The 20,300-nt window shown below is 37.6% G+C and overlaps 1 protein-coding gene and 1 non-coding gene across 2 annotated transcripts; one reads left to right on the forward strand and one right to left on the reverse strand.

Annotated features, from left to right (window-relative positions):
* Positions 1-6,140: 6,140 nt before the first annotated feature.
* Positions 6,141-6,247, reverse strand: LOC118489446. The gene has a single exon (XR_004887466.1). It is a non-coding gene; the product is annotated as a small nucleolar RNA R71 (small nucleolar RNA).
* Positions 6,248-14,830: 8,583 nt separating this feature from the next.
* Positions 14,831-19,638, forward strand: LOC110921770 (protein SIEVE ELEMENT OCCLUSION A). The gene is made up of 8 exons (XM_022166118.2): positions 14,831-15,054; positions 15,143-15,247; positions 16,313-16,666; positions 17,229-17,320; positions 17,520-17,629; positions 17,710-17,852; positions 18,119-18,610; positions 18,806-19,638. The coding sequence occupies exons 1-8, from the start codon at positions 14,863-14,865 to the stop codon at positions 19,415-19,417; spliced, it is 2,100 nt and encodes a 699-aa protein (XP_022021810.1). The 5' UTR covers positions 14,831-14,862; the 3' UTR covers positions 19,418-19,638.
* The last annotated feature ends 662 nt before the right edge of the window (positions 19,639-20,300 follow it).

Consider the following 20,300-nt stretch of genomic DNA (forward strand, 5'->3'; position numbering starts at 1 on the left):
GGAGTTCATTTGTTTTCAACTAATCCATTATATTCAACAAATCCATAATTAAAGAAGAAAAATTAGAGTGTAGTTTATGTTTATTTCTAATATGATATGTTTTTAAATGTAGTGTATTATATAATGCACTTTCTATGTTTTTATGTTTTTCTAAATCTACTTTACATTTTATTTTAGGTATTACTAATTTACTTATATTAATTAGTTAAATACATTTTGATGATTAAAGTAATTACACTAAAATAATATGGGTGATGACATGGAAGTTGTAAGTATTAGGGTGCACGGGGTGTAAGCGGGGAGTCCATTCGGTGACCCCATTCACCTAAGGGGAACACCGCCGCCATCCCTTAGGTGAGTGGTTTAGGGGAGTGAAATGGGTGGGGATTCACCGAAGAGAGGGGGAGGAGAGAGGGAGGAGAGAGGATGAGTGGACCAATGAGAAGTTTTCTTTCCTTTTTTTTTTAATAAAAAACCAAGTTACCTAAGAGGGGAGTGCCGCCATCAATTTAGGGTGTTAGGGGAGTTTAAGAGAGGAGTTGACGTGGCACACGAAGATTGGTTTGGCGTAAGAGAGGGGACTCACCTCTTAGGTGAGCATCCCTTACACCCTTAGGATGTTTAAATGGTTGGAGGTGAAATTAGGGTTTTTAGACACTTATAAGGATATGACATGACGGTTGACAAGACAACTAAAGGATGTTTATATGTTTTATCATTATGTCATTTCTTTTTTTTTCTTCTTACATTAAGACTTTCTCCAACGCCGTATCAAAAAGTTCATCCTAGATGATATTTATTTTATCTGTTAATTTAGACATAGTGAAGAAGTTTAAAAAGCTAGATATACCAAAAGAAAATCATTATGCATGGACTTGCAAAAAAAAATTTAGTGTGACATTTCTTTTACTTTTTTTATTTTCTTTATCAACTTTGATTTATTCAATAAACATTAAATTATACATCAACTTTTTAAGGTCACTTAATATGCATTTATTTTATATATATTAATTGTAAAGAGGCATGAATCATGCTTTCTTGCCAAATACCATTAAATGATTGAATGTCAATTTTTCCTACAAAGTGTACAAAGCAATAAAATACTCTCAAAACTCACAAATAACAGAGTGGAGATCACTAAAACACAATAGCAAAATCCTAACGGTCCATAAAAACTTCAAACACACCATCATAGAACTACAAATATAAAACACATCATGATAATCAACATAAAACACACTAATGTTAGTCATTCGATAATCAAAGCCTTATAATCCAAAACACAACACAAAAACCACGAATATGGCGTTTTAGTAATCTTCGCTTTGTCATTTGTGGTTTTTGAGTGTGTTTTATGCTTAAAATTATGGTGTTTCGTGACTTTTTATACTTTATTGGAAAATGAACTTTCTAACCAACTCCCACCCTATATATATACATACATATATATACAAATATATATATATATAGGGTAAGGTTCATGCGAGAACCACCTTTATTGCGAGAACCGCGAGAACCAATGTGAACACAACCTAAAATAGCTAAAAAAACCCTAAAAAAACCTAACCCCCACCCCCCAAAAACCTAACCCCCCAAGCTAAATGCTAAAAACTAACACCCCTAAAAAAACCTAAAATAAGCCTAACCAACCCCCCCCCCCAAAAAAAAAAAAAACCTAAACCCCCCTCCCCCACCCCCCAAAAACCTAAACCCCCCAACCCCCCCCCCCCCCCCAAAAAAAAAAAAAAAACTAAACCCCCTAACGGGTGTTCACATTGGTTGTGTTCACATTGGTTCTCGCGGTTCTCGCAATAAAGGGTGGTTCCTAACGGATCTTTGTTTTATATAATATATATATATATATATATATATATATATATATATATATATATATATATATATATATATATATATATATAAACGGGATCAGGAGAAAACGCTCAAAAGTGTGAGAACGGTGAGAACCCATCCTGGCCCAACATGTGTCACGCGGCATAGAGAAGGGTGGAGGGGCTTTTTTGTCCTTTTATCTTCTGCTTTTCCAGTTCCGCTTTTCACAATATTGTTTTATTTTTGGGGTTTAAGATTTTTGGCTTTAACCAAATTCAATAATTAATGGCGGTTAATGGTTTCATTGTATTAACATTATGGCGTTTATTGCGTTTATTCAAATCGTATGCCATTGGAACCCCAGGGGGTCAGGAAATCTATCTGAATGACGTTTTTTCAAGGCGTTTTAAACAAGATCCCATTGTTATATTATTTTTTATATACATTTTGGCGTTTGTGGTATCTTGGCGTTTTACAATTGTAGGATTATATTACAACCACAGGAAAAAAATAGAAGCGAAGAAAATAAATTAAAAATCCTAATCGGATCTCTCTTTACAATCTTCACTGTCATCAGTCTCTCTCTTCTTTAATAGTACAAGAACTGTCACCAAATATATGGCGTTTTATGTAAAACTTGACAAACCGATCGGTTTGAGTATTTTGTTTACTCGTTTGTTGAAGTGGCTTTTTGTGGATGTTTGGAGACATAGATCTATGACGTGTGGGTGGGTTTTTCGCTTTTTCTTCATCTTAATCTTCATCCTTATAATCATCCCACTCTTCAGTGTCATTGATCTCTTCTCCTCATCCAAGCTTTCTTCAAGAACAAAGAATACAAAATGGCATATGACTATCATCAACATCTTTTTCTTGAATTTTTGTCCATCTCATGCAGCAAAATCTTACTGAGTTACTCTCCTCACCTGACAATTCATTCAGTGAAACTTCACGAAGAACAATACTGAATATCCAAGAAAGCATATTAGCCATCTTTGATTTTTTAATTTTTTGGTGTTTTACAGTAGTATTGGCGTTTTTTTTTTTTTTTTGTTTGATCAAATGGAAGTTGCTGAGACGTATCATTTTATATGATGTCTTTTTGGCGCTAAGTTAGGCGATGCATTATTATAATAAAGTATTCGTCGTTTCAGTTACTGTTTGTAATTATTGTTTTTAATAAGCTTTATCTCTGAAGTTTGTAACACGTCCCATCTTTCAAGTTTGACGTTTTAAATTTTAATATAATAAATTTTCCCTCTCTTCAGTTTTACTGATTTGTAGTTACTGTTTTTAGTTACATTTTAAAGTTTGGTTTTTATTTATTTTATTTATTTTTTTGGGGGGGGTATTTTATAGTACTTGTCCAAAGTAATTTTATTATGGCTTGGTGGTTTTTGGGGTTGTTTTATGGCATGTTGGCGTTTTGACAAGCATTTGGCTGTGTGGCGTTTTTATTAGATATGGCGTTGTTATTATATAAAAATCAACTGAAAAAGAAATTTAAAAAAATATATATTGATCTTCCAAATCTTCACTGTCACCAGTCTCTTTCTTCTTTTGAAGCATCTTCACTGGCTGTTTCGAATTTCGTATGATTTTTTTTTATTTTTGTTTTTCGAAGTAGTTTTTTTGTCGCCGTGTGGAAGCACAAAGTCTGAAATCAGCCTCTTTTTCTAGAATATTTGTCCATTTCATGCAGCAAAATGTTATTGAGTTTACACTGATGTGCACAAAATGCAACATATAAATTACATCAATAATGGCTTAAAACTAACCCTTTTTTAGTACTAATGTTGGAAAAAGTGTGCTTTTGTCTTCCTTTTGTATTTTCAGGATTAAATGAGCTCAAAATAACAAAAGAAGCAAAAAGACAGCAAAATCTAACATAAATACAAGAAAAGGAACAAAAGTGATATGCCGACCCCCCGACAGCATCTTCCCAAGCAAAACAAAGAAGACAGAAAACTGAACACGCCCCGTGCTCAGCGGGCACGGGGCCGTGCCCAAGAAGCAGCAGAATAGACAAACCTATAGAAGCTTCTACTGCCCACCACGGGGCCGTGCCCAGCGGACACGGGGGCGTGGTCAACTTGCTGCAGGCGCATTTATTGTAATTGCGAATTACAATTAATGAAGAGAGAGAGTGTCAGATGGACACGGGGCCGTGCCCGAGCTTCTGTTCAGCCTATAAATAGGAGTGTTTGGAGCTCTTGCAACTCATCCCTTGGCACACCACCTCTCTCACACTTCATCCACCACCCACCACCATCACAACAACATCATCCACCATCATCATCCATTGTCCATCATAGAGTGTGTGAGTCGTCTCAGGATCCAAGATTGATCGTAAGAGTTCTTGACAATCAAAGGTCATGTTTGCCTAAGTCTCTTACATCACTTGGTGAAGACAAGTGTTTAGTGTAGTAATTTTTATTTTTAATCTTTTGTACTTTTTAATTGGTTTTGTATTAATGACTTTAATTACTAGTTTCTTATGTTGAAGGTGATTCTTCCTTATCGTTTGTTCGTGGTGTCTTGGCATTATTTTACTGTCTATATAAAATAAAAGATTTTCACCATTCATATCTCCACGGTCTATATGGAGGTATGTTGGCTACCTGGTCGGGGGTTAAGGGAACGGTTTGGTAAGAGTATTGCCATTGTTCAGTGTATAAATCATGCAAAGGACCTGGGTCAAATTTAGTAGGACCTCCTTCAATACCCAAAGGTATTGGATGGCGGGGGTCCAAACTCTTTGACCCCCTCATAAGTTAAACTACTATTAAAAACTTTAACCCAGCTACTTAGGACTGTATCCCTGCTGACTCGGACTACTTAGCTGAGGGTAACGTCACCTTCAAAAGAGGGGCCTACCACATTATGCATTAATAACTTAATTAATTATCTTTCAATAATCCGACCCTTTAGGATTGTATCCTTGCTGACTCAAACTACTGGGTTGAGGGTAACGTCACCTTCAAAAGAGGGGCCTACTACAATAACTAAGATAATCTCTTAAACAAGTGCAAAAAGTGCGAAAATAATCAAAGGTTACACTAACACACGAGTCGGATCCAAGTGATTCATCTTGTCTATCTGTTTTTACTTTTATTTTATTTTTCAGCATTTTAGTTAGTTTTATTTTCTTAGTTTAAAAATCTTTTTTCTAACATTTTGATTTGATTAGACGTTGAGGATAAACTGGTACTAAAAGCTCTTGTGTCCTTAGACGACCTCGGTATCTTACCAACACTATACTACGTCTACGATAGGTGCACTTGCCCATATGTGTGTTTAGTGTTAGTAAATATCGTATTTTATAAATTTAAAACTTGGCAAAAAAAGTGTAAAAAGGGCTTAAAATATATACTTAATATATATAACACCTCGCACAAATCAAATTTTTGGCGCCTTGCCGGGGACACAAGGATTTTAAGAAAGTTAGGAATCATCGGCCTAATCATTTTTTATTTTCTTTTTATTTTTTTTAGGATTTTCTTAAATTTTTCAGCTTCTGCAGAGCTCAGCACGGGCCGTGCTGGTTGGACACGGGCCGTGCCCAGCAAGTATCACGTATCACTGGCAGTTTTTATTTTACGAGTTATAGAGGGCTGAGCACGGGGCCGTGTCGGTGCAACACGGGGCCGTGTCCAACTTTCCAGTAACAGGGATCCGGAAAACAATCGCTGTATCTCCGACCACGGGCCGTGTTCATTGAGCACGGGGCCGTGGTGAACTTTCTGACCAACGTTCTTTTCTGTTTTTATTGCAGGACTTGGAACCAAACGCCACATCTGAACTTTCTACGTAGTGTATGAGCTCCAGTTCTAATAAAGACATAAAAGAACCTCTAGAAGAACCCGAACATTTTCTCAGAAAAAGACTTAAAGCTAAAAACCAAGAGAAAGTTTCGGGGGACCCACTTCCCATGGCGGACCAACGTACCCTCATGGATTACCTACAACCCACCGTGGGTAATCTCGGCGCTGCTATCAATGCACCGAATGTCGACGCTAATAACTTCGAACTTCGGCCACATTTGATACAAATGCTTCAAAACTCTGCAACCTTCCATGGGCTTGCGGACGAGGATCCCCATTTACATATTACTAATTTCTTAGAAATATGTGATACCTTTCGGATCAATGGAGCATCAAAATGACGCCATCCGCCTCCGAATGTTTCCTTTTTCACTAAAAGACCGAGCAAAAGCTTGGCTTAACGCCCTCCCAGTTGCATCGGTAAACACCTGGGATGAACTAGCCCAAAAATTTCTATATAAGTATTTCCCTCCCGCTAAAACGGCTAAATTAATGACTGAAATTAATTCATATTCACAAGAGGACGGGGAATCCTTATATGAAACTTGGGAAAGGTTCAAGGAGCTATTGCGAAAGTGTCCTCATCACGGTCTTGCGATATGGCAACAAGTATCCACTTTCTATAATGGGTTGTTGCCACACACAAGACAAACACTTGACTCTAGCTCCGGGGGACTTTTAGGTAATCGCCGCCCACATGAAATATACAATCAAATTGAGGAAATTGCTCAAAACAATTTTCGGTGGCACACTCCCTGAGGTAATAAATCTATTGCCCCGGGCGCCCATAAGGTTGATGAAAGCACTTCTTTACAAGCCCCAAATCGAGGCCCTTTCTTCAAAAATTAAGAAATTAGAAATGGCAAAAACGGTCTCGGTTATGGCCTGTGAAGGGTGTGGTGGGCCACATTAGAATTGGAGTTGTATGAAAGAAATAGATGATCAACTAGAAACGGTAAACTACATTGATAATAGACCTAGGCCGTCGGGTCCTCCAACGGGTACCTACAACCAAGGATGGCGTAACCACCCTAACCTTGGTTGTAGGGAACCCGGCAATAGTAGTAACCAACAAAACCCAAACCAACGAACAAACTTTCAACAACCAAGAAATGAGTCACAAAGTTTCCCTCAACAACAAGGTGGACGAGAGAGGCTCGAAGATACCGTATCTCGCCTCATCTCCGACACTGAAAAGAAAAACTAGGATAAATTTCAACAATTGGAATCGAATTTTAGAAATCAACAAGCTAGTATACAAAACATTGAAAAACAATTAAATCAACTAGCCCAAAATTTTTTCGAGAGACCACAAGGCGCGTTACCGAGTAATACCAAAACAAACCCAAAATCTCAAGTTCATCTCATAACATTAAGAAACCGTACCGTGGGTCCCGTGGAAGCTCCGCCGCCACCAACCGAGTAAAGCACAACACCGCCCCAACAAGATAAGGCTTCTCCATTTCAAGAGCCCACCAAGGCTCTTCCGGTTCCGTACCCCGGTAGGTTAATTCGTCAAAAGACCAATGAGCAATTCGCAAAATTCGAAAGTCTACTAAAACAATTGCATGTTAATATTCCTTTCATAGAAGTCCTAACCCAAATGCCTAAATACTCAAAATTCATGAGGGACTTCCTCACTCATAAAAGGAAAATAGAATCATTGCAATTAGTTAACCTAGGCGAAGAATGCTCCGCCCTCGTACTCAACAAGCTTCCCCAAAATAAAATTGATCCCGGAAGCTTCACAATTCCTTGCTCGATCGGGGATTCCCTCGTTCGTATTGCACTAGCCGACCTTGGGGCTAGCATTAACCTCATGCCCGCATCAATGTTCAAACGACTCGGCCTGGGAAAAACGAGTCCTACCAAGATGAGTATACAACTTGTTGATCGATCCGTCAAATTCCCGCAAGGTGTCGCTGAAAATCTACTGGTCAAGGTCGACAATTTCGTCTACCCGGCCGACTTTGTCATACTTGATATGGAAGAAGACACTGAAGTCCCCCTCATATTAGGGAGACCATTTCTAGCCACCGCACAAGCAGTGGTAGACATGAATGACGGAACACTCACTCTAAAATATGGGGATAAGGAAGTGAAGTTTGGGGTTGAGAAGAGAATAGAGGACGATGACCCGGTCAACTACATGAAGGTTATTGATTCGAGTTTGGATGATGCTTTCCGACGGTGCAACATGGGATGCAAAACATCCCGCTCGGAAAACATATAACCTCACCTTGGGTCTAGCCAAGGACCCTTATAAACGTGGCGCACCACGGAGGCATTCCGCGGAACTATCCTTAGTTTAGTTTAATCTTTTAGTTTTAATTTGCAGAAATAAAACACACTCGGGATGGTCAAGGATAACAAGGGAAACGAGAAACATAGCCCCATGCACAACAACAGGTTTATCCGACAAAAAATTTCTTCATTACAGTGAGCTCAGCACGGGCCGTGTCCAGCCAACACGGCCCCGTGCTGCGCATCCTGCAGAAAATTGCCCAGTTCAGGTAACTGGACACGGGCCACGTTCGATGAACACGCCCCCGTGTCCAGGCTTCTGTTTCTTTTCTTTAATTTTTGTTACTGGTACCTGAACACGGGGTCGTGCCCGGTCACCACGGGGCCGTGTCCAGAATACCAGTAACATAAAATCTTGTTTTTTAACACCCTATTACACATTCAATCAACCTAAAAACTTATTTTTGGGACACATTGAGGACAATGTGTAATTTAAGTGTGGGGGGATGCTAAAACCTTGAATCTTGCAAGTCCTAATAACAAGCCTTACACAAAACTCTATTGGAACCGCTAATCACCCCAATTTTTTTTTCGAAAATTTTCAATTTTTTTTTTACTTGTCTAAGTTTAAGTTGGGAATTCAAGTTCTAACAAGGTTATATTTTTACAAGTTTACAACCGATAGCGTCGCGATAAAAAGAACCAACATAAGAAAATTATGAAACGGCATGACAAGCTTAGTTAAAATTTGATTATATATACTTGATCACATAAAAACCCATTCCCACAAAAGTGAGTTTTGAGCCTTTATCGAGCATACAAATATATGTCTTTACACTAAATGCTCATTTTTCGTTTCTTGTGTGAATAGCCGCTTAGTTCTTACAACTCTAGAACTTGCCACGACAATGCATTCCCGGTCCTTACCAACTTAAACCCAAGTAAGTAAATGATGGAGGCATTAGGACTAACCCTTTTTCTTTCAACACCATTATTTTCATTTTTTTACCACCTACCCAAAAATTCCCCCTAGTTAACCCCTTTGAGCCTAAACCTTTTCATTTCTTAACCCAAAACCCTTTTACCCACCAAAACCCTTTTTTCATTTTAACCTTTTATTTTAGTAATAAAGCCCGGTTTTCGTGTGACTTCAAAAAAAAATATGATGATGAAGTTGGAAATAAACAAACAAAGCTCCTCAAACAAAGGCTTGTTTGAATAAATACTTCATTAAAATAAAAAGTCACAAAAACAAAATGTTTTACGAAAACCGACGCTTTTTACGCCTTTCGCCCTTTTCTACTAATCACTAACCCAACCACCCACCTTTAGCCCAAGCCTAACCCTTCACCCAAGAAAGTCCTCTTGATATTTACAAAAGTTTATAGTTAAAAAGGAGGAGGATTGATTGCTTGGCAAGCTTATGGTAGGAGTAAGTGCCATGCCGCTCTCGAGTGATTCACTAAAAATACACCTTCGGCCGAGTGTTGAGTGATTCCCCCGTGAGGCATGTGAACTTGTATATAAATAGAATTTTAAAGAGGTATGTTATGCCCTAATAAATAATTTATCTTATGAAATGTTTTTAATAAATCATGACGAATAGGATTGTAAATAAATAAAAATAAAACCTAAACAATCTTGGAAAATCCCGACACTTTATGACAAGCCCAAAACCTTCTCTTCTACCCATTCCATTTGGGAGTGAATAAAGCCACATTATAAAGAGTTTTGCTTGAGGACAAGCAAAGATTCAAGTGTGGGGGTATTTGATGTGCACAAAATGCAACATATAACTTACATCAATAATGGCTTAAAACTAACCCCTTTTTAGTACTAACGTTGGAAAAAGTGTGCTTTTGTCTTCCTTTTGTATTTTCAGGATTAAATGAGCTCAAAATAACAAAAGAAGCAAAAAAGACAGCAAAATCTAACATAAATACAAGAAAAGGAACAAAAGTGATATGCCGACCCCCCGACAGCAACTTCCCAAGCAAAACAAAGAAGACAGAAGACTGAATACGCCCCGTGCTCAGCGAGCACGGGGCCGTGCCCAAGAAGCAGCAGAAAAGACAAACCTATAGAAGCTTCTACTGCCCACCACGGGGCCGTGCCCAGCGGACACGGGGGCGTGGTCAACTTGCTGCAGGCGCATTTATTGTAATTGTGAATTACAATTAATGAAGAGAGAGAGTGTCAGATGGACACGGGGTCGTGCCCAGCGGGCACGGGGCTGTGCCCGAGCTTCTGTTCAGCCTATAAATAGGAGTGTTTGGAGCTCTTGCAACTCATCCCTTGGCACACCACCTCTCTCACACTTCATCCACCACCCACCACCATCACAACACCATCATCCACCACCATCATCCATTGTCCATCATAGAGTGTGTGAGTCATCTCGGGATCCAAGATTGATCGTAAGAGTTCTTGACAATCAAAGGCCATGTTTGCCTAAGTCTCTTACATCACTTGGTGAAGACAAGTGTTTAGTGTAGTACTTTTTATTTTTAATCTTTTGCACTTTTTAATTGGTTTTGTATTAATGACTTTAATTACTAGTTTCTTATGTTGAAGGTGATTCTTCTTTATCGTTTGTCCGTGGTGTCTTGGCATTATTTTACTGTCTATATAAAATAAAAGATTTTCACCATTCATATCTCCACGGTCTATATGGAGGTATGTTGGCTACCTGGTCGGGGGTTAAGGGAACGGTTTGGTAAGAGTCTTGCCATTGTTCAGTGTATAGATCCTGCAAAGGACCTGGGTCAAATTTAGTAGGACCTCCTTCAATACCCAAAGGTATTGGATGGCGGGGGCCAAACTCTTTGACCCCCTCATAAGTTAAACTACTATTAAAACTTTAACCCAGCTACTTAGGACGGTATCCCTGCTGAATCAGACTACTTAGCTGAGGGTAACGTCACCTTCAAAAGAGGGGTCAACCACATTATGCATTAATAACTTAATTAATTATCTTTCAATAATCCGACCCTTTAGGATTGTATCCTTGCTGACTCAAACTACTGGGTTGAGGGTAACGTCACCTTCAAAAGAGGGGCCTACTACAATAACTAAGATAATCTCTTAAACAAGTGCAAAAGTGCGAAAATAATCAAAGGTTACACTAACACACGAGTCGGATCCAAGTGATTCATCTTGTCTATTTGTTTTTACTTTTATTTTATTTTTCAGCATTTTAGTTAGTTTTATTTTCTTAGTTTAAAAATCTTTTTTTCTAACATTTTGATTTGATTAGATGTTGAGGATAAACCGGTACTAAAAGCTCTTGTGTCCTTGGACGACCTCGGTATCTTACCAACACTATACTACGTCCACGATGGGTGCACTTGCACATATGTGTGTTTAGTGTTAGTAAATATCGTGTTTTATAAATTTAAAACTTGGCAAAAAAGTGTAAAAAAGGCTTATAATATATACTTAATATATATAACACCTCGCACACATCATACACCCTTTCAGCCAATGAATTTGATCACCTCGCACACTTGAATTTCCAATGAACAATGTTTGATTTTTTAACTTTTTTTTGCGTTTTACTGAGAAAAAGAACGCCACTAATAAACCACCTTAAAACTCTAAATTTGATCATGCTAAAATCAATAATGTTTTGTTGTATGGTGATGGAGAACATTGTTAATCCTCAGTTAAGAAAGATGTCTAACAATGTTGTCCATCCTATACAGCCAAACTTTATTGACAAACAAACCTCAATAATGTTTTTTTTATATTTTGGCGTTATAAATTGGATGGAAGTTGAGGATAAAGTCAATAAGATTTTACTCAATGAAATGGACAATATCCTTACTTAAGGATTTTGTCCATTACATTGAGCGAAAGCTTACAGACAATCAAACTGAATTTCAAATAGTCGTTTTGGTTTAGAAGATATTTGATGTTTGGGTTTTTTGGCGTTTCTAAGACGAATGATATATATGAAATATGGCGTTTGGGGTTTTGTGTGTGTTTTTAATTGAAGACCTGAGATGTTGTATATATAGGATTTTTTTGGTGGTTTTTTAGGCGGGATTTTATTATAATTAAGTTTGGCGTTTTATATCTAATGGCATTTTTAGTTAGAATGGTGTGTGATTTTTGTTTGGCGTTTTATTTCATGAGATGACGTTTTGTGTGGAGAAGTCAAAAGACTTTTTTATCCTTAATGAAGCGCGTGCACGTAATAAAATTGATGTTATTTACGAAAGCGCCACCGCGCCAATCTAGTCCATAGATTGTTTCGATTAGACGATTCATAAGCGTTATCACCGTTCTCTCACACTTTCCACCGTTTTCTCTAAATCCTGACCCTATATATAGGGGAAGGTTCAAATGAAAACCACTAGTTATCGCGAAAAATCGAAAACTAACTAAAAAAGCATAAAAAACATACCAAATTTTTTTAGTATACCAATTTTCGCTATTATAGGTATATAAAAAAAACTTTTTTTCAAAAAAAAAAATTGTAGGCACATGTCTAATAGTACACATGAGTATGTGTACTACACATGTGAATTATTACACATGTGCACTACAATTTTTTTTTTTTTTTTTTTTTGAAAAAGGGTTTTTTTATATACAAAAACTCTTTTTTTTTTTTTTGAAAAAGGGTTTTTTTATATACAAAAACTAGCGATTTTTAATAAAAAAAAATTGAATTTTTTTTTGTGTTTTATAGTTAGTTTTCACGTTAAAAGTGGTTTTCATTTGAACAATCCCATATATATATATATATATATATATATATAGTTGGGCTCGGCTACAAAGTCCATTTTTCCTACAAAGTGTACAACGTAATAAAATACCACAATTTCAGCCATAAAACACACTCAAAACTCACAAATAACAGAGTGAAGATCACTAAAACACAATAGGAAAACCTAACAGTCCATGAAAACTTTTCAAACACACCATCACAGAACTATGAATATAAAACACAACATGATAATCAACATAAAACACACTAATGCTAGTCATTCGATAATCAAAGTCTTATCATCCAAAACACAACACAAGACACACACCTTAGTTAAAGAAACCTAGAAAACTTAATCTCCACCATCAATCTCATGTGATTAATGGTTGATATTAAAAAGGTATAAAAAGTTACTTTTTATAGAATGTTAGAGTCTGACAAAAAGTGTAACAACTTTACACTTTTCTCTTCCCTCTCTTCTCTCTCATTTGACCTAAAAAAGTGTGATAGCTGCAATGTTAAAAATCCAGTTGTAATAAATGTAACATGTTTTTTAGGCGTGTTACAAAATAAAAACTTCGTAAACTATAAGTTCTGAAATCCATATACTTTATATAATCTAGAAAATTGTTATAAAAAATATAAAAGTGTTACAGGTGAGTTATAGATAATCTAATATATTCTCTCTCCTCTCTCCACTGTTACAATAAGTGTTTCAGTGCCAGAAAATATTGCAGGTGTCGGTAAAATTTGCAACGAAAAATTGTAACACGTGGCAACATGATGTCTATCGATTAGCTTTTCAGAGTTTTTTGTAACTCGCATGGGATTTTTCGTATAATTCACACACACACACATATATAATTAATGGTATTGTAACAACTGTATTGAATTAAATTAGACTATCTCCAATGCTACATGCGTTCTTAGGCACCCTTCGCTGCCACATCATATCCTTAAAAATCCTTAGATGTCTTCAACCCTACAAATATTCTTACTCTTCTTAATTTTCACCTCATTACCTACCCACTACACACAATATATAAATAAAACATTTTTTGCTTTTACTTTAGGCCCACCCACATGCAAAAACCAAGAAAAACTAGGCCCTTGTGGAAGGGCTTAGATGCTAAGGGCATCTAAGGACAAAACCTCACAACGCTAAGGGCTTGTAAAGGGGCCTTAAGGGCATCCCTCCAATAGATGCGTTGTACACTTGTGGCATTATTTTTTTTTACTGAGTTATAATTTAACGGTATTAATGTTTATTAGGAGAGATTTATTACAGGATTGGACTACCAAGATTTATATTTTATTACCAAAGTGAGCGGGGTCAACAAAATATGACCACACGCCACTATTTTAGAGTATGTTGTGCATTAAACTAATAATAACAATAACAATAATAATAATAATAATAATAATAATAATAATAATAATAATAAGGTTAAATAAATTGCAGAAATGGGGGAAATTTAAAGATCAAATTCAAAAATGTTTTCTCGGTCGCTTCTGTTAAAGCCCTCTTATATGGAGATATGAATTTAAGTAACAACTATGTGATGAGATGGGCGAAGTGGGTGCCGAACAAATGTAACATCTTTACGTGAAGGGTGGAGATGAATCAGTAAGTAACCGATGTTAGACACGCTAAAAAGAAGAAATATTCAAATAGATTCTACAAGGTACACTTTTTGTGTTTCGGATGACGAAATGGTGGAGCATTTATTTATTGGGTGTGACCGTGTGAGGCCGCGGCTGTGGTGTGGAATTTGGTTGCTAGATGTTGCAAAGTGGCTCCCATCTATGCATTCTCGTTTCGTGATCTTATGAAGTCCTATCTTCATGTGAGTTTATGCTCATAAAAAAAGATCGCGTTTTAAGGGATTATCATTGTGGCTTGTTGGTACTTATGGAAGGTGAGGAACAAAGTGATGTTTAAGTGTAAGGAGGTGAAGATTGAAGGTATAATTGTTAACATTAGACCTTTTGGTTTTCTGTAGTTTAAACATAGGTCGAATTATTTTTTATGGAAGTACCGGCGCACGTTTGAGCTGATGTAAGTTTTGTTATGAAATTTACCATTTAAAATTTAAAAAAAAAAATCAAAGACAAGATTGCATTAATTAGGTGTACACGTAAGTCACATGATTCATTCCCTCTTTATCCCAAACATGTATATATAACATCTTCCGGTTCTTGTTATGTCACAACTCAAACATCCTTTGTTCTAAAAACTTACAATTCTCTATAATGGCTAAGAACTTAAAATCCTCTTTGTCCACTCTATCTGCGAGAGTGGACAAAAACGTGTTTCCTTCCTCTGATGATGATGCCATGAAGAAAACGATAATCACCACCCACTCTCCAGATCATGGAACCAATATTGATGTCCTACCGCTTCTCCAAATCATCAAGGACATCATGAATATAGCCTATCCAGAGGTAAGTAATCACGTATATTAGATTATTTTAGTATTAACTGTGATTTATAGAGAAATAATGAATTTTGATCACCGATTCTTAATTATAGGGCCCTCAAGCTAAAAAAACCACGACAACGGAGAGTGTGTTTAATTACGATTCTAGTGAGATGTTTGAAGTTTTGGCGCCCAAAATCAATAAGGTTGCATGCGAGGTAATAGCGAAGCTCTAGTCTTTTAAGTGTTTTTAAGGGAAAATTACAAAAAAAAATGGTCATTGAACAAAATCACTTTCAAATTTGGCCGCCTAAGATCTCTAGATCAAGTGGTGGAGGACTTGTATTTATCTTGAGAGATGCAGGTTCAACTCTCACTTGGTGCAGAGTGAGGCACTGATGGGCAATGATAGAAGATCCAGGGAAACCTGGATTGGATCCTTGAACCAAACGGGTTTTACCGGTAATTTCACTGGCGTGCCTACGGGCGGGTGGCTTACCAGGTTTTCCCCGGAATTGGTGGTGGGCTCGGAGTACTCCGTTTGTCCCGTGGGTACCCCGAGAGTGCTCGATCGGGATTGATTCCGTTGGCTGTTCAAAAAAGAATTCAAATTTGGTCACCTCCCACATCCTTGGAGCTGCGCATCATACGCGGGATGCGTTAAGATGCAGACTTATCAAACACCCAATATAAATAAAAATGCACCCGTGCGGTCCAAGTGGGCCCACTGTAAGCCCTGCAACACGACACAACACAAACCCTAAGATTTGAAAGAAATCCAGCTGTCGTCTCTCTGTCTCTCTCACAAACTCAAACCAAATCCCTAAATTTCAAATAGCTTTCAACCGTCACCTTCTTTGTCTCCTCTCTAAGATTCAACGAACAACAACACAACTCAGTATTCTTCTCTTTTTATTTTTTTTGGGTGTTTCGGAAAACTGAAGATATACGAAGATTGTAGGGATGGTGAGAAGGTGGTCCATGGTGGAGAATGAAGGTGCTGGAGCGGAGGTAAGGTTTGGCTGAAAAAGGAGGGGAGGTGGAGCCATGGTGCACGGTGGAGAGTGAAGGTGGTGGACCGGTGCTTGACGCGTCTAGGACCACGTGCACTTCCAGACGCATAAATCATGTGCACTTCTAGACGCATCCCATGCATGATACTTCACTCCAAAGACGCATGAGGTGGCCAAATATGAAAGTGGTTTTAGTCGACGACTATGTTCATATTTTTCTCTTTTTTATATGAGTTTAGTGGTTTATTTAACATTTAAAATAAATTGTAGATTTCTTGCAAGTGTACTGGAGGGGGAGATAAAGATGCAACTGCCATTGGGATTTTAAAAACGCTTTCCAACTACGGGTGGGATGCAAAAGCTGCTATTACTTTAGCGGCTTTTGCGGTGAATTATGGAGAGTTTTGGTTGGTCGCTCAGCTTCACAAGATCAATCCACTCGCGAATTCGTTGGGTCTCCTCAAGCAAGTACCTAATATTTTAGGGCAATATGAATCTCACAAACCATGGTTTGACGATGTCACTAACCTCGTCCAGACCACACTTGAGGTCACTCATATTATCATCGAACTCCAGAAGTTATCAGAACGCTATATTAGCCTTAATGCACTATTCATGACCATTGTAAGTCCTGAAAACGGATCTTTCAATGATATCAAACAACCTATTGATTGTGCGGAATCCAATCAATAGGTGATTCAAGAAAAACACGAAAATACGAAGAACACCAACCCAAAAATACCAAAAAACTTGAATGTTTGATATCTAACCGAGCCTAGAAACATGTTCTGAAGGCTCTGATACCAATTGTAAGTCCCATAGAGGATCTTTCAATGATATCAACCACGAATCTTATGTTTGTCCGGAATCCAAACACAAGACGAATCAATATAAACAAACCACAAACAAATAATAACCAAAACACTTAACTTGCATACACCGATTGATGTCTGATACAAGAAAGAAACTGGGTATCGGCTGGCTCCTTGCTATCGAATAACTGATCAACCTTCAAACAACATTAAAGGTTTTCTTATATACTATCACATTCGGGCCTAAAGCCCCTAGTCTATGCCCAGCCGAAACCCCTTGACCCATTACATAATTCGACCCAAAACAACTTAATTAGACACAATACAAGCCCAATCCAGTTAACTATACTAACCCACTATGCATAAACCTTCAGGTTCCAAGAACCAGAGTAGCGGTTTATTGGATCATTAGAAGCATTGTGGCTTGTGCATCCGTGCTTACTACTCTCATTGGAATGGTTGACGAGTATGTTATCATTTCGTATTTTTAATGATTACAAAAACTATATAACTAAACTAATAAGCTAATATAATTATGTTGAATTTACGTTATAAGCATTATAATACATGGTAGTTGATGTTTAACTTGTTGGCTTGTTCGACCCATTTAACTTTTAGCATCTCGGATCACTTACATTGTTACAAACGTATATGATGCATAATAGGCATTTCACAGCAAGCACGGAAGCTTTGGAGCTATCGAGTTTGACTATTAAGATCAAAAGTATTCGTGTTTACCTGAAGGAACAGTTAGAGGAATGCAAACGACGTATTAGTAAGAACAAGAATGATTACTTAATCAATGAATATGCATACACAAAATAATCATTAATTTAAAACTTTAATTATACACAGGGGAGATTAAGCTTATACAAGAATACCAAGAGCTTATTGACATCATGAACGCTACACATCATGATAACATCAAGCCACTCCAACATTTGATTTCCTTGAAGGAAGATCAAACACCATTATACGAGAGTTCTACAAAAATTCGGGTGCGTGATCATTGTTTATTTACCTCTATTTCGTCAAAGCTAATATTTTTTTAATATGTTCATCATTAAAAAGGATCTTTGATCCTTTTGACTCGTTGTAATGTACTTTAATGAATACCAAAAGGGTACAAAAACTTGGTTATGGAACACATACAAATAAAAAGATCATTTTTAATGACTCAAATGTATAGAAAGCATATATGATGGCTAGAATAAACATAAGTTAACGAATACAAGTTCTTACATGTATGATTATGTGTAATTAGGTGAGCATCGAGATATTAAAGAAGAAGACCGTGTTGCTACTCATATCCGACCTTTACTTACCTTCGGAAGGGCTTTTGATTCTTGAAAAGATATACAAGGAGGCAAAGCAAAACCCAACAAAACCTGAGAATCAATACGAGGTGGTTTGGCTCCCGGTGGTGCCCGATTTGACCGAAGACAAGAAAAACAAGTTTGAGGGGATAAGAAACAACATGCCATGGTATTCATTGTTTCATCCCTCGTTACTTCGTCCAGCAGTGATCAAGTACATCAAGGAGAAGTGGCACTTTAACTGCAAACCGTTGCTCGTGGTGATGGATCCTCAGGGGAGCATCGTCAACACCAACGCGCTACACATGTTGTCGCTTTGGGGAAGTGGGGCTTTTCCCTTCACTAGCCAGAAGGAAGAAGCTCTATGGCGTGATCAGAAAACTTGGAGGGTCGAGTTGCTCGTTGATGTCCATTGCATAGAGCCAAAGATTTCCGATTGGGTACGTCTAACTATAACCTATATTTCATTTTCTTACTTTCTGACAATTTTGTTTTGTTTTGTTTTGTTTTGTTTTGTTAAACCATTACTTTTTACACCTAAATATTACATAATGACTTGTAAGGATACAATACAAGCAATATACCACTAGACCAATGCGTGATGACTCATGGGTGACAATTTTGTTGCATGACAGATTGCTAAAGGGAAGTACATTTGTTTGTATGGAGGGGATGACATCAACTGGATTCTGAGATTTAGGACAGCGGTACAAGTGTTTGTTAAACAAGCTGGAATCGAGCTCGAGATGTTATATGTCGGGAAAAGCAACCCCGGGAATAAAATAATTACAATAAACAATGATATCATCCAGAAACACGGCGACGTGCTACTCGACTTGGCTCGGATAAGGGCCTTTTGGGTTCGATTAGAGAACATGTTCCACTCCAAGTTACAAAGTGCGAAATCTCTTATAGATGATCAGCTTTTAAAAGAGATCAATGTGATGCTTACTTATGACGGAAGTGGTAAAGGTTGGGCTGTGATAAGTCGTGGGTCAAATGATTGGATGAATAGAGTCGATGGTGATACAGTTTTAAAATGTTTGAACACTTATGGCCAGTGGAAGGGAAAAGCAGGAAAAGATTTGTTGTCGGCGTTAAACGACCAAATTGAGGCTAACAAGCCACCGCATCATTGCAACCGTGTAATCTTGCCAGGAACTGGGAGTGTACCGGAGATAGTGATTTGCGCTGACTGTGGAAAGTCAATGGAGAAGTATATCTTGTACCGTTGCTGCACCGACTAATTAACCTTATATTATGCACTCCCGAAGAATAAACTATAAATAAGGATGATTATGATTTAATCATCTACCGCCTACAATAAGGATGATTATGATTTAGTCATCTACCGCCTGTTTGTATTTGTGATTACTAGCTTGGATTTGTGATTACTAGCATTGTACGTACCCACTTTTATTTAAATGTATTATCGTTAAGGTGTGCTATAAATTTGTTTTGTTGGTAAGTCAAAAATCATCACTATTGGCAAAATATAAAGCCAAAAGATTTTGTTCATGAAAAGTGATCATGTACACAAACATATCCATTTAACAAATTGCGTTACACTTAAAAACCATAGGCACAAAAGTAGTCATGTGACCACTTATAGGTCACCTATTAGAAAACGTGTGTTACAATCGCCTAAAGCTCGAGAGAGGCGAATAGAAGAGAGAATGGCGGTAGTGATTGCGTCGGTTGCCAAGAAAACATGTGTCGACGTTGAGGAAGAAACCCACCATCGTTGTTAAATTCTATAATTTCTATGTAATTTCTATGTGACCGGTCCCAAAAATTCAGCAACTTTTGATCACCTCATATCAAACAGTTGCCGATTGGGACCGATTGCTGAGAGGGAGAGGCGGATCGATCGTTAGACGTGGTTGCATGACTGTGTGAAGGCTGCATAGATCGAGATGGACAAATGGAGATGTGGCCAGATCGTAGGTATGGGATGCAAGTCGCCCATAGAGGTTGGCTGGTGTTTTTATTTATTTTTACTTCTTTTATTATGGTTGTTTTAGCACCAAGGATAAAATGGATTTTTCTACATCTGCTTAACATAATACTTCTGTTATTTTTTAACGAGTTTTTAGGACCCCCTTACGTTGCGACGGGATCACTAAAGTA

The sequence above is a fragment of the Helianthus annuus genome, chromosome 17 (genome assembly GCF_002127325.2).
Source record: "Helianthus annuus cultivar XRQ/B chromosome 17, HanXRQr2.0-SUNRISE, whole genome shotgun sequence".
Classification (NCBI taxonomy): domain Eukaryota; kingdom Viridiplantae; phylum Streptophyta; class Magnoliopsida; order Asterales; family Asteraceae; genus Helianthus; species Helianthus annuus.